The 12,258-nt window shown below is 35.8% G+C and overlaps 1 protein-coding gene across 1 annotated transcript; it reads left to right on the top strand.

Moving 5' to 3' along the window:
- Positions 1-6,555: 6,555 nt before the first annotated feature.
- FLRT2 (fibronectin leucine rich transmembrane protein 2) lies at positions 6,556-11,244 on the top strand. The gene has a single exon (XM_015809917.1). It carries the CDS (start codon positions 6,575-6,577, stop codon positions 8,564-8,566), a length of 1,992 nt encoding a protein of 663 aa, XP_015665403.1. The 5' UTR covers positions 6,556-6,574; the 3' UTR covers positions 8,567-11,244.
- Positions 11,245-12,258: the final 1,014 nt, after the last annotated feature.

The following is a 12,258-nucleotide window of genomic DNA, read 5'->3' on the forward strand; positions in this document are numbered from 1 at the left end:
TTTCATTTTAGCAGCATGTTTTATTTAAAAGAGATAATGAAATAATTTAAGTACATAGAACCTTTCCCACCCAGAAAAAAAAAGTATCAAAAGGGAGAAAAAACCACCAAAGGTCAGACTTTAAAATGGTTAACACAGACACACAGACACAGACACACACAGAGACACACACACACACACACACACACACAGAGAGAGAGAGAGAGAGAGAGAGAGAGAGAGAGAGAGAGAGAGAGAGAGAATTGTTCATTTTGATTGGTAAGACAAGGGAATATGATAGCATGAAGAAAGCATAAGAAAGTGTATTTAAAACTGTTGAATATTACAGTGTTAAACATTTACCTAGGTTCTCAGGTTTCAGTGAACAGAATATAAATTAATATTATTAGTTACTTTAAAGTTGCAGTAATATTGTCTAAAGTTTGCCTTATCTTCTCTTCATTCTCTAGCCATCTTAAGAAACTCTGAGAGTGACATTTCTTGTCAGAGTGTAATACACAAAGAGGCTCTGTTTCTTTTTGTTTTTCAAACTAAAAGCCTAATTTAATGCACAACGACACTCTCTTTGTTTTAGAGAAGCTTAAAGCTACCAACTCATTCTTCACAAGAACCAAGACAGTTGATTCTTCTGTTCTTAATAACACTTTTGATTGGCTTCAGAAAAGCTCACAAGAGCTTGAGAATAGGTATATAAACACAAGGATATTTAAGTTTCTATAAATATCCCTACGTATCATCTATCGTAATTTACTTTTTTTTATTTAAAATATATAGTGTCATCTGTTTATCTTGGAAAAGTATTCCTTACAAAAATGCTTAGCTTTTAAATCCTAACCCTGACAAAAACAACTTGGTCCTTAAATGTTTGCACAGAATAATCAGCCACGCATAACCTGATTGCTTTTCACCTTGACTACCTGTGCTTCACCAGGAAGAAGAGAAAAGAGAATAAGGTTATATAAATATATTAATTTCCATATTCTATAATTCATATACTTGCAAATGTAAAATTACAATTAGTTAAATAGAAATACAATATTTTCCTATTTAATGACAGATTGTGACCAGCTGACCTTGGTATCTTCCTAGTCACTTGCTTAGATATAAAGGCTTTTTTTTTCAAATAATACTATACATACCACAGGGAAGACTAATCAGAATTCAAGGTGAATGCTTGAAAAGAACAATGGAGAATCAGACTAACATAAATAAAAGTACATAGAAAAGACCTCTGCCCTGGGATCTCTCTCCACATAAATGTATTTGTGTGTGTGTACACATATGCAAATATGTACACACACATGTATATCTCTCTGTGTGAAAATTTTTGTATCCTAGCTAGATTGATCAGACATGTTTTGTATTTGGACAGGAAACTATCAAGAAATATGGTCCTTTGGTCTAGACTGGAACATTAACACACATACACCCCCCAAAAAAGAAAGGCAGTAGTAAATCACTTCTACATTTTTTTTTCATGGAAAACAATAACTTCTGCTTTGTTGTCATCCAACTTCATAGTTGTGACAATGAAAACTCAAGAGTCAAGCTCAACTTGAGAGAGATTTTAATTCACTAAATAAAATCATCCCATAAAAAAAAAATCTCTCATCTGTGTACATCAATAATTCTTTCTCACATGCAAGCTGCACTAATATAAAGAAGCGAGTAAACATGTCTTCCTTCCTCCCTCCCTTCCAAAAAGGTCAAGATGGAGAGGAAGGGAAGGGAAAGGCAAAAATAAAACCAACTTTTTTGATAACTCTGCTTCATCTCGACAGAGCAAAGTAAGGATTCAATTAATCTCAAAATACTTTGCATTCTTTCTGAGGCTTCCTTTGGCCTTTTTAGTAGCTAGAAGGGATTACTGAGTGTGTTGTGAGTACACTGAAGAAAAGTTTGTCTGTGTGAATCTATTGGAACTTTCTGGTGAAGATGTCAAAAATAAGAAAAAACAAAAGCAATGCAGGATCTTGACTTTCTATAAGTGGGGGGGGGGCTATTGCTTTGCAAAGCAGCTTCAGCTTCATTCTGTTGTCAAAACAAAGCATCCCTTCAAAGCTTCATACCACCATAATGTTTGCAAATATCAGCAGTTCGTACCTACTCCTTAGTTTTGAATAGCATCTTAGTAAATCTTTGGGAAAGTGGCATTCCTATCAGCTACGTAGAGTGCAGAAAAATAAAGAGATTGTAATTCTTCTCTACAGTTTGGTCATTTGCTATGCTGCTGGTGTTGCTGTCCTAAATCCTTGAACATTTCTTTGTTTCCAAAATGAACAAAACTGGTAAATAGATTTGGCTAGTGTAAAGACATCCCTAGTGTCTGAGAACATCATTCCTTAAGAACAAATATATCTTGTTTTCTGCAACAAATGCCCTCAAAATATGCTCCCCCCTCTTTTTGATTCTTGTTTTCTCTTACTGATATATCCCCCTCTAGGTTCACCTCTGAAATTATCCTCCAGGGAATGAGACTGTATTGCTTAACACTGCATTCCTGACGGAATACTGCTGATCTTAGAATATGTATTATGTTGCTCAGGGGTAATTTTCAACAATCTTTTGAGCCTATGCCATATACATTTTCAGTCATCTTATACCGATTTCCATTTGCACTTGATCAGCTCATCCAGGGACCAGTGCTGCCATAAGCTGAAACTGGGTCAGCTATTCTGATTTTAACGGTTCAAACTGTAGGAACTGGTAATTGCCAGTACTGTTGTAGCGCTGATCCAACTCGGAGAGGTCAGCATAATCTGACTACTAATGAAAGAAGGAAACAGTGAGAATCAGGATGAGTAAGAGGGAGGAAACCAATAAAACGTGAGAGGGGCTGGAATCTGTTCCCCAGTGTATTGAAAAATTGTTGCCAGGGTGTGGATGAGAAGAGAAAATTAAAAGGAAAAATATTAAAATTAACATAGAACTTTTCCTCTCTTTGATTGAGACTTTCCCTAACTAAATATCCATGGTAGCTGTTTGTTTAAGATACAGGCTTGAGTTCACACATGATGCAAAGCCATAGTTTGTTTTACCCATAGCTTTTAAATAACGGTAATGGTCAGATATAAATGTAATACTAAATCCTATACTGGGGGATTTATTACTCAGAATGGCTGGATTCATATATTGTATTAATCTGAAATCAAACAAGCTCCGCTATATCTTACTGCTTATTCTTAGTTTGTTATTATAGATCTATATTGACTAATCTTTTCCACTCTTGGCACTGAATAACTATTTTTCTCCTGTGGATTTATTTCGCTGACTTGCTTTTATAAATATAGTGGGTGATGCAGCTTTTGTCCTGAGGAATGCTCGGTTGACAAAGGAAATTGCAGATGGAAACAATGCAGCCATTGATCAGGCTGACAGTGGACACATGCACAGTAAAGCTATAATGTGCTGGTTATTAGTCCTTCTTCCACTTACCACATTTCCCCTGTGTTCAACCCTCATCTCCCTTTTCTCATTCATCAATTTGCCTTTTCCATCTCATGCCTACGGCTTTGGCTTGTTCCATTTCTAATTCTGAACTCCATTAGTAAATGAGGCAGAAAGACAGGTGTAATTAAAATTGTGTCAAGAGGGATACGAACAAGGAGAAGGTGAATCATCTTTATAGTCTTGCCTTCTAGCATCAGACAATGATGTAAGTTTTAATATCATAAGATCATGTGGTTAAATTACTCCAGATTGCAGCGAGATTTTTAGAAATTTGAAGGCAAAAGAGAAATGTTTCCCCTGGGCTTTGTGTATGGACATACTTTTCCTCTCTACCCCCACCCACTTTCTGACATTTGAGGGAAAACTGAAATATAGGATATCACTTGCTTTCTTATTGAGTTTCAGCTTACCAGAAATACATTGAGGGCGTCTGATGTATTTCCTCAGTCCATAATATTGAATTTGCTGATTTATTTTCAGAATTTGAACTCTGTATATGTGTTTGTGTGTGCACGCACATGTGTGCAGCACATGCACATGTGTGTTAATGTCTGGGCACATATATGTCACTACATTACATGAATAATATTCATTTGTTAGATCTAGATCCTCAAAGCAATACAAATAGAACTTTCTCTCTGTCCTCATCACTCAACCCAACAAACAAAAATGTTAGGTTTGACTGAAAGGTAATGAAAATCACCACATAAGCCATATGGCTAAAATCAGCTTAAAGTTTGGTCTCCCATGTCCAACATAGCAACTATTACATTATGCTCTACACAATGTGGGAATGTGAGGCAAAAGCAGAATAATTTTATTCTGTTAGTGGCAGTCTGCTGGGTTTATGCAAGTGTAGCAAAATGGAGAAAGGAGTGAATTTTCTTTCTTGTGTCCAGATTGTCTTCATAGCAGTTTTAATTTTGAAGTTAAAATATTTTCATATAATTTGCTCTATTTGCTATATATAACAAATTTCTAAATCTACGTAAGATCAGTATTTCAGTGTTGCATAGTACTGTGAGCTGTAATAAGAAAGATATAGGCTGGAAGGTTTCCCTTTGGTGTATATACTTTTCTATATGCCTATGCCTACATAGAAATATATAGATAGATAATGTTGACATTTTCCCCATCCAATATAGTTTGTGACAGTTGTTAATTGCCTTTATAAAACACGAGAGAAACTGGGAGTTAAATTTGTGTAGCACTTTGCTCAGCATTTCACTTAAATAAATTAATTGTTAAATTATATACAGCATTAACTATTAAACATGTAAAATATATAAAAATAGAAATTATTAGTCATAACTGAATGGTAAATAATCTTGAATAAAATCTTTATCAGCATGTTTTAAGGAACTAAAAAAAATCATTTTTAAATTTAAGTAATGAATACAGCCAGAAAGAGAAAGCAAAATTAAAGAATATTTGACATGTAATGGAAAATCTAACAGTGCAGGAAAATGTTCCCCAAACTGCAGTGTTGGTTCCTAGTGCCTTAATTTTGTGACTTCTAGCTTTGTGCATTCACACAGAAACCTTATTTCAAAGAAGTCTAGCATAAGCTTTTTCGTGATATAAAATTACTGCTGTTATCCTTGCTGCTTTAATAAAAAATTAAATTACCATAGTTTCAAAGTATGAAGTGACGCTTTTGCCACCCATCCAATGAAAAAGCTCTATATCTATAAGATTGATGTGGAGGTGCTTTCTGAAATACAATCTCAGGGAGCATAACCTTTGATATAGTGATTCTATATAAAATGGATGTAAAGAGACAGACTAACATGAGAAATTCAGGAAGGTGTTTGGAAGACTTGAAATTTAACAATCGTCTTAATAAAAACAATTCTCTGAATAATATTAAAAGATCTTGAATTACATCCCTTCAAGTTATAAATGGGAGAAATTGCCTATATTCTATTCTGTTTCACATAACCTTTGTTTTTCTTTTTATGGCCCTGTAATCCCTTGCTTGAGGGTGGGGTTGGGGCAACTGAATGGAGTGTTTACCATTCGGATGCCCTTCCTGATGCCTAATTGGAGTTCACAGCAGATATTTTTTCTACGCGCCCTGATGGAGAAACATCTGTCACTTTCTAGGATTGAACTCTCTGAGTGGGAGGCGAGAGTCTTCAACTTCTAGGCCACCATGCTGCTTAGCTTCACATAACCTTATCTACTTTATATCTTCATTGGTTTAGGCTTTTGCCTTGCTACATTTTATTAAAAAAATGATCTTCACCATTTTTTCCTCTGATAATATATCTGTTTGTATTATACTTTTCACTCAGATTTTTTGTCACTATCCTGATTACCAGGCCAACCTATACTATCAGATAGGTATACATTGAGAGTGGATATTGGAATAAATGCCTTTTAATATAATGAAACCAAGGTTTTACTTTTCTACTTTTGTAGTAATAGAAACAAATTGTATTCCCCAGAATATATATGTTCCTAGCTTGCTTTTTATCTTGTTTCTACTACTTACTGTTACACCTGATTCATTGTCATGTCCACATCATAGGAACCCATTACTCATTCTCATTTCCCAGTTGATTTTTCTGTTTAGTCTGAATTGTTAGTTTGAATTATTTATGAATGTGGTCTGGCTTATTTATGTTACCAATTCACACCATTAATGGACTTGTCTTCACAGGATGTTTGTCAACTAACAATGCAGACTTTTTAATTTTCTCTTCCCTCTTCTCTCTCAACAGATTTGTCAAACCCAGCTTAAAGCTGAAATGAATGCCTATTAGACGGAAGGAACCTGAATGCACTTTCACTACTAATTCCAGAGTGAAAGGAAAAGCTAATCCAACCATCCTGTCTCCTGTCAACGTTTGGAACTTCACACTGAGGATTGGCCTTCTGTATAGAACATAGCTACTCTTCCATTTAGCATACATGGAGGAAGGCATCAAAATGTGTAAACCTGGCTAACAGCACAGTGATTTTCAGAAGCAGACTGAAGGACAGTCCAATTGTATAAGGATTATTTTGCATTTAGTTTCTAGGAATATAACATCTGCACAGAGGACAAAACGCAACATCTATTTTATTTTATTTCTTTTTTTTTTTTTTGCTCAACTCTCCCTTCTTTCTTCAGTTAGAAATGGGCCCGTGGACTAGAATGTGGCCCATGGACAGGTATGCTTTCTTGAAATCCTGGCTTGTTTTTTTTCTGGGGTTGTATGTGCAGTTTTCCAAAGCGCTGGCCTGTCCAAGTGTATGCCGTTGCGACCGAAACTTTGTCTATTGTAATGAACGAAGTTTGACCTCAGTGCCTCTTGGAATACCGGAGGGTGTAACCATACTCTACCTCCACAATAACCAAATTAATAATGCTGGATTTCCTACAGAACTTCACAATGTCCAGTCTGTGCACACAGTCTACCTGTATGGCAACCAGCTAGATGAGTTCCCTATGAATCTCCCCAGGAATGTCAGGGTTCTCCACCTGCAAGAAAACAACATCCAGACCATTTCTAGGGCTGCTCTGGCACAACTCTTGAAATTGGAAGAGCTTCATCTGGATGATAATTCTATTTCTACTGTTGGAGTTGAGGATGGGGCATTCCGGGAAGCTGTTAGCCTCAAGCTTCTGTTCTTATCCAAGAATCACTTAAGCAGTGTACCAGTTGGCCTTCCAATGGACTTACAAGAACTACGAGTGGATGAAAATCGAATTGCCATCATATCAGACATGGCCTTTCAGAATCTCACAAGTTTGGAACGTCTTATAGTGGATGGTAATCTCCTTACAAATAAAGGAATTGCAGATGGCACTTTCAGCCACTTATCCAAACTTAAGGAATTCTCTATAATAAGGAATTCATTGACATACCCACCTCCCGATCTTCCAGGTACAAATCTACTTAGGCTTTATTTACAGGACAACCAGATATCAAACATACCACTTTCAGCCTTTTCAAATCTTCATCACCTGGAACGACTTGATATTTCCAACAATCAACTTCGGATGCTGTCTAAAGGTGTCTTTGACAATCTTCACAGCCTGAAGCAACTGACAGCAAGGAATAATCCCTGGCTATGTGATTGTAGTATTAAATGGGTTACTGAATGGCTGAAATTAATTCCTTCCTCCATCAATGTCCGAGGATTCATGTGTCAGGGACCAGAACAAGTCCGAGGTATGGCTGTCAGGGAACTCAACATGAACATGTTGTCATGCCCCACAACTATCCCAGATGTATCATTTGTTACCCATATTCCCACAACATCTTTGCCAACCATGATGGTCCCTACTTCATCATACTTAACCCCAAGTAACAAACAAACAAACATTCTTCTTGCCCCTACTATAACCACACTCCCCACTGTGCCTGAGAGGAATGATGAAGAAAAAATTACCCTTCCCACTGTTGAACGATTTCAGCTGTTTATCCATGTTGTGAATGGCACTTGCATCCAAGTGAGCTGGCATTCCTTCTTTAATGTGATGGCCTACAAGCTTACTTGGGTTAAAATGGGTCATAGTCTGGAAGGAGGCATTATTCAGGAACGGATAGTTACTGATAAGAGGCAGAACATCAGCTTGACAAATTTAGAGCCCAAATCCACATATCGGATTTGTTTGGTTCCCTTGGATGATTTTAATAATTACCGCATTGGTGAGGACACTGTGTGCTCAGAAGGCACAACGAAGGCTTCCCTATTGAATAATGGAAGCAACTCAGCTTCTAGCCATGAACAGACAACTTCTCATAACCTTGGTTCTCCATTTCTGTTAGCAGGCTTAATTGGGGGGGCTGTTGTATTTGTGCTAGTAGTTCTGCTTAGTATCTTCTGCTGGCACATGCACAAAAAAGGACGCTACACCTCTCAGAAGTGGAAATACAACCGTGGGCGACGGAAAGATGACTACTGTGAGGCAGGAACCAAGAAGGACAACTCCATCCTGGAGATGACAGAAACCAGCTTTCAGATTGTCTCCTTAAATAATGATCAGCTCCTTAAAGGAGATTTCAGATTGCAGCCTATATATACCCCAAATGGGGGCATTAACTACACAGACTGCCACATCCCCAACAATATGCGATATTGCAACAGCAGTGTCTCAGACCTGGAACACTGTCATACGTGATAGTGAGGTATGTGGTGAGGCAATATTACCACAAGCAAAAACCCAGAGGGAACAAGCAAAATTAATCTACTCACACACAAATCAACAAAAATTACATTTGATAAATGTTACACAAATGCATTTGTGCATTTGAATACTCTGTAATTTATATGGTGTACTATATAATGGGATTTAAAAAAAAGTGCTATCTTTTCTATTTCAAGTTAATTGCAAACAGTTTTGTAACTTTTTGCTTTTTAAATCTTTAAAATATATATAAATATATATATAAATATATATATATATTGAAGAAGTACTGTACAGGGTTGTACAATAAGAACCCAATGCCATGGCAAAGGAAATACAAAACAAAATGCCTCATTCTTCAAACATTCAATACTTTGATTTTGGAGCTGTTTGGGGGATTTTGGCTCGTATATATCCATTAGTTTAAGATAAGTTTGTATTACAAGAGGAAACTTTAGGAATGCCTAAGCAGTGTTACATGAGAGGAAAACAATTTAACTTCATTGGTGATTTTAAAAAGCGTAATTTGTAAAAATTAGATTGGCCACTTTGTCTGCCTCTGTCCCTTTAGCTCCCTTTAGTCAGTGACTAAAACTAGGAACTTCCTGGATATCAGGCTTAACAAACCTGTATCCTTCATTTTGTTAATGCTTTTTTCAAAAAAATATATCACTTGTTCATTTCTTCTCAGAAAAGCTGATATGGCATTTGTTATTAAATTCTCATCAAATTGGGAATGTTTTCTGACCAGCCTTATAAAAAAAATAATAAACTGCATCTAGACTTTGTTTTCTCCAGAAATGCATTTCTGAATTCCCAGTGAAATCACATTAAGTCATAAATTTCAAAAGTTTTATTAGCAATCCAGATAGACCTTTGGCAGAATACAATCAATACTTACATTCTACAGGTAGTCCTCAACTTATAACCACAACTGAACCCAAAATTTCAGTTGTTAAATGAATTTTACCCCACTTTACAACCTTTCTTGCCACTGTTCTTAAGTGAATCACAGCAGTTGTTAAGACAGTAACATGATTGCTGAGTAAATCTGGCTTCCCCATTGACTTTGCAGTCTTGCACACCCCTTTACAATTGCAAGACTGATTTTGCCAAATGCATAACTTGCATTAATTCAGTTAAGGAGAAATGTCCTTATCTTTATCTGGTTCCCTTGCAGATTATTTTGCTCAGTTTTGTACCTTTGCAAAAGGACTAGCTGGGATTCTAAGCTGTACAGTTCTATTAATATGGGAACATGACAAAAAGAAAACCCACCCCTTTAGTGATAGAAGAAGAAGAATTTCCAGTGCATCATATGGAAGATCATATGTTATTGCATGGAGAACCTAGTGCAGCTCTTAGTGTTAGGCAAAGATCCACTGATGGTAGATTAGTTAACTCTCCGCTCTCCCCATATGTAGTCTCTGCATGAAGTTGAGGACATGACTGATGGTTTCATATACGGGCATGAATGGGATATTAGCTAGGGGAAATGATGTTGGCTGAAATGATGGAATTGTAGTCCACTAAATGTAGAGAGTACCAGGTTGGAGAAGGCTGGACTATACTACCCATATTTGATTTGATTTTTTATTTATTTTAATCAATAAATTAGTGTGGCCTTCCCTTACGCTCTTCTCTTATTTTTTAAATCTAATTAAATTCATATGCAGAATACTTGAGAATTAAGCACAATTATCAACTCATTCATTTTTTTAAAAAAAGCTACTTCTCCTCCTCCTCCACAATCATATTTATTTGAAAAAGAGGCTTAAAACTGTTTTCTAATAATCAGAAATGACCTACAAAATTAGTCATCTCAGTAATATATCCTTTAATTAAAGGCTAACCAAAAATCACCTTTGAAAAAAGGATGACTTAAAGGTATGGAAATAAGAACCATGGTCAGTATGCCTAATCTGTTATTAATCACAAAACACACCTATAGCTATATTAATGTGTAACAACATTCAGATGGATCACGACTTTGTAAGATAGCGGAGTCCAATAATTCCCTAAGGGAATTGTTCATTTTGCAATCAGATTTCAATAATATCAAAAGAATTTCCATTGGTATTTTAGGCAACCTGTGTGGATACTGTATCAGTGTAGTTGCTGAAGGTTGCTAACTAAAAGATTGCATATGGTTTCAAATGTATAATTTTAGCTAGGGAATTATTATGGTTTTTTTCTGTTTTTGCTTTTGCTTTTGACTGAATTAGCTGTTTGTTCACAGAAGATATTGTTTAAATATTAAGAAGACACACAGAGATCTATGAAAAAGATAGGAAGAAAAGGCCCTGCAAGCAGGATGTCATCCAAGTGGAACAGGGGTAACTTCACAGCAGTTAAATGAAACTAATTCTTTGCATATGCAAGATAATGGGATGTCCTCCAAACTGAATTCCTTTATAGAGCATAAGGCTAAATCTTATTTCTAGCACAAAGAATGCCTCTGAATTTCAGTTGCTAAGAGTAACAGCTGTTATTCTTATTTTCTTCTATCCAGAATCATGTACTTGATGAGAAATACAGTATGATGATAGACTAAATAGGCTTTTTCTGTCTAATCTAATTGTTTTCTAGTTATGTTTTTCTATATCATGAGCCTAAGCAACACACATACACACACTATCTTATCAATAATAAAATGGAGAGTCCAAACAGTAGACCTTGTATCTGTGTTGCAGTATATATGGCACTCATTTACATGAACAAAAGAAAGTAAATCTGATGTTCATCAATGCCATCAGGATTGAACCTGCTTCATTCTAGTGATTTTTGACAAGGTTTCACCTTTTCCTTTGCATTCCGGAAATTGATGTCTTGTCAGGAGTACTGTGATTTTTCACTCAATAACTAGAAAGAAATTCTCTGTCTCATCTTTGAAACATGAGCTGGTTTCATTCTGTTCAGAAAGCATAACCATTATTAAGCAGAACACCATTCAAGAAAGCTATGGCTTATTCCAAATGAACATTTTACAACGAGCTCTTAACCAAATCATTTTTCAAGTTGCAAATGGTATCTTCCTAGTGCTTCTATGAGCAATTTTCAGTTGGTTCCTTCCCTTTGAACTCCTGCTAGTTCTACTTTTCATAAGATAATGGATGATTGGAGGTATATGTAAGATTACGTCCTATATATATCCTTCCCAAGTCTTTTATAACATGCTTTTACACCCAGGTTACAAAACAAAATTACTGGTTTATACAATATGTGCAAGCCAAATAATGAGACTTTAAGATGGCTAAAACCTAAGAAACATGCTAAGTCAAGAGTTGAGTTTCTTACAACTTTCTGAATTAAAAACTATCAGTTTCAATCTACCTATTTTAGATTAGTCAAATGTTGTGTAAACCTAGTGAAGGAGACCTATAACAACAGTTTAAAAATATCAGGATTGATTTTATCCACTATTTAAAAAATTGTCCTGGATACATTTACTGTTTTATCTTCCAATTAGGTTCATGATGGTGCATAACTTAATGGCTTTGGGCATTTAATACTTTGTTTAAAGACAGATATTCTATGTAGAAAATTGACAAGCAATAAGATTTGAAAGATTTGGTGGCGAGCTAGTCATTCAGTCTTCTGATGCTTTTGCTAGCAGTGTCAATACCACTTTAGTGTAGTTTGAGAGTCCATTTTACAATCCCAAAACTGCCCTGATCTAATTGGAT

This window comes from Protobothrops mucrosquamatus, unplaced genomic scaffold (genome assembly GCF_001527695.2).
Source record: "Protobothrops mucrosquamatus isolate PMUCROS unplaced genomic scaffold, P.Mucros_1.0 scaffold_32, whole genome shotgun sequence".
In the NCBI taxonomy this organism is placed as follows: Eukaryota; Metazoa; Chordata; class Lepidosauria; order Squamata; family Viperidae; genus Protobothrops; species Protobothrops mucrosquamatus.

Bases quoted from the DNA above. Each gene is read 5' to 3' on its own strand.
- FLRT2 (XM_015809917.1), top strand. From the start codon at position 6,575: ATGGGCCCGTGGACTAGAATGTGGCCCATGGACAGGTATGCTTTCTTG.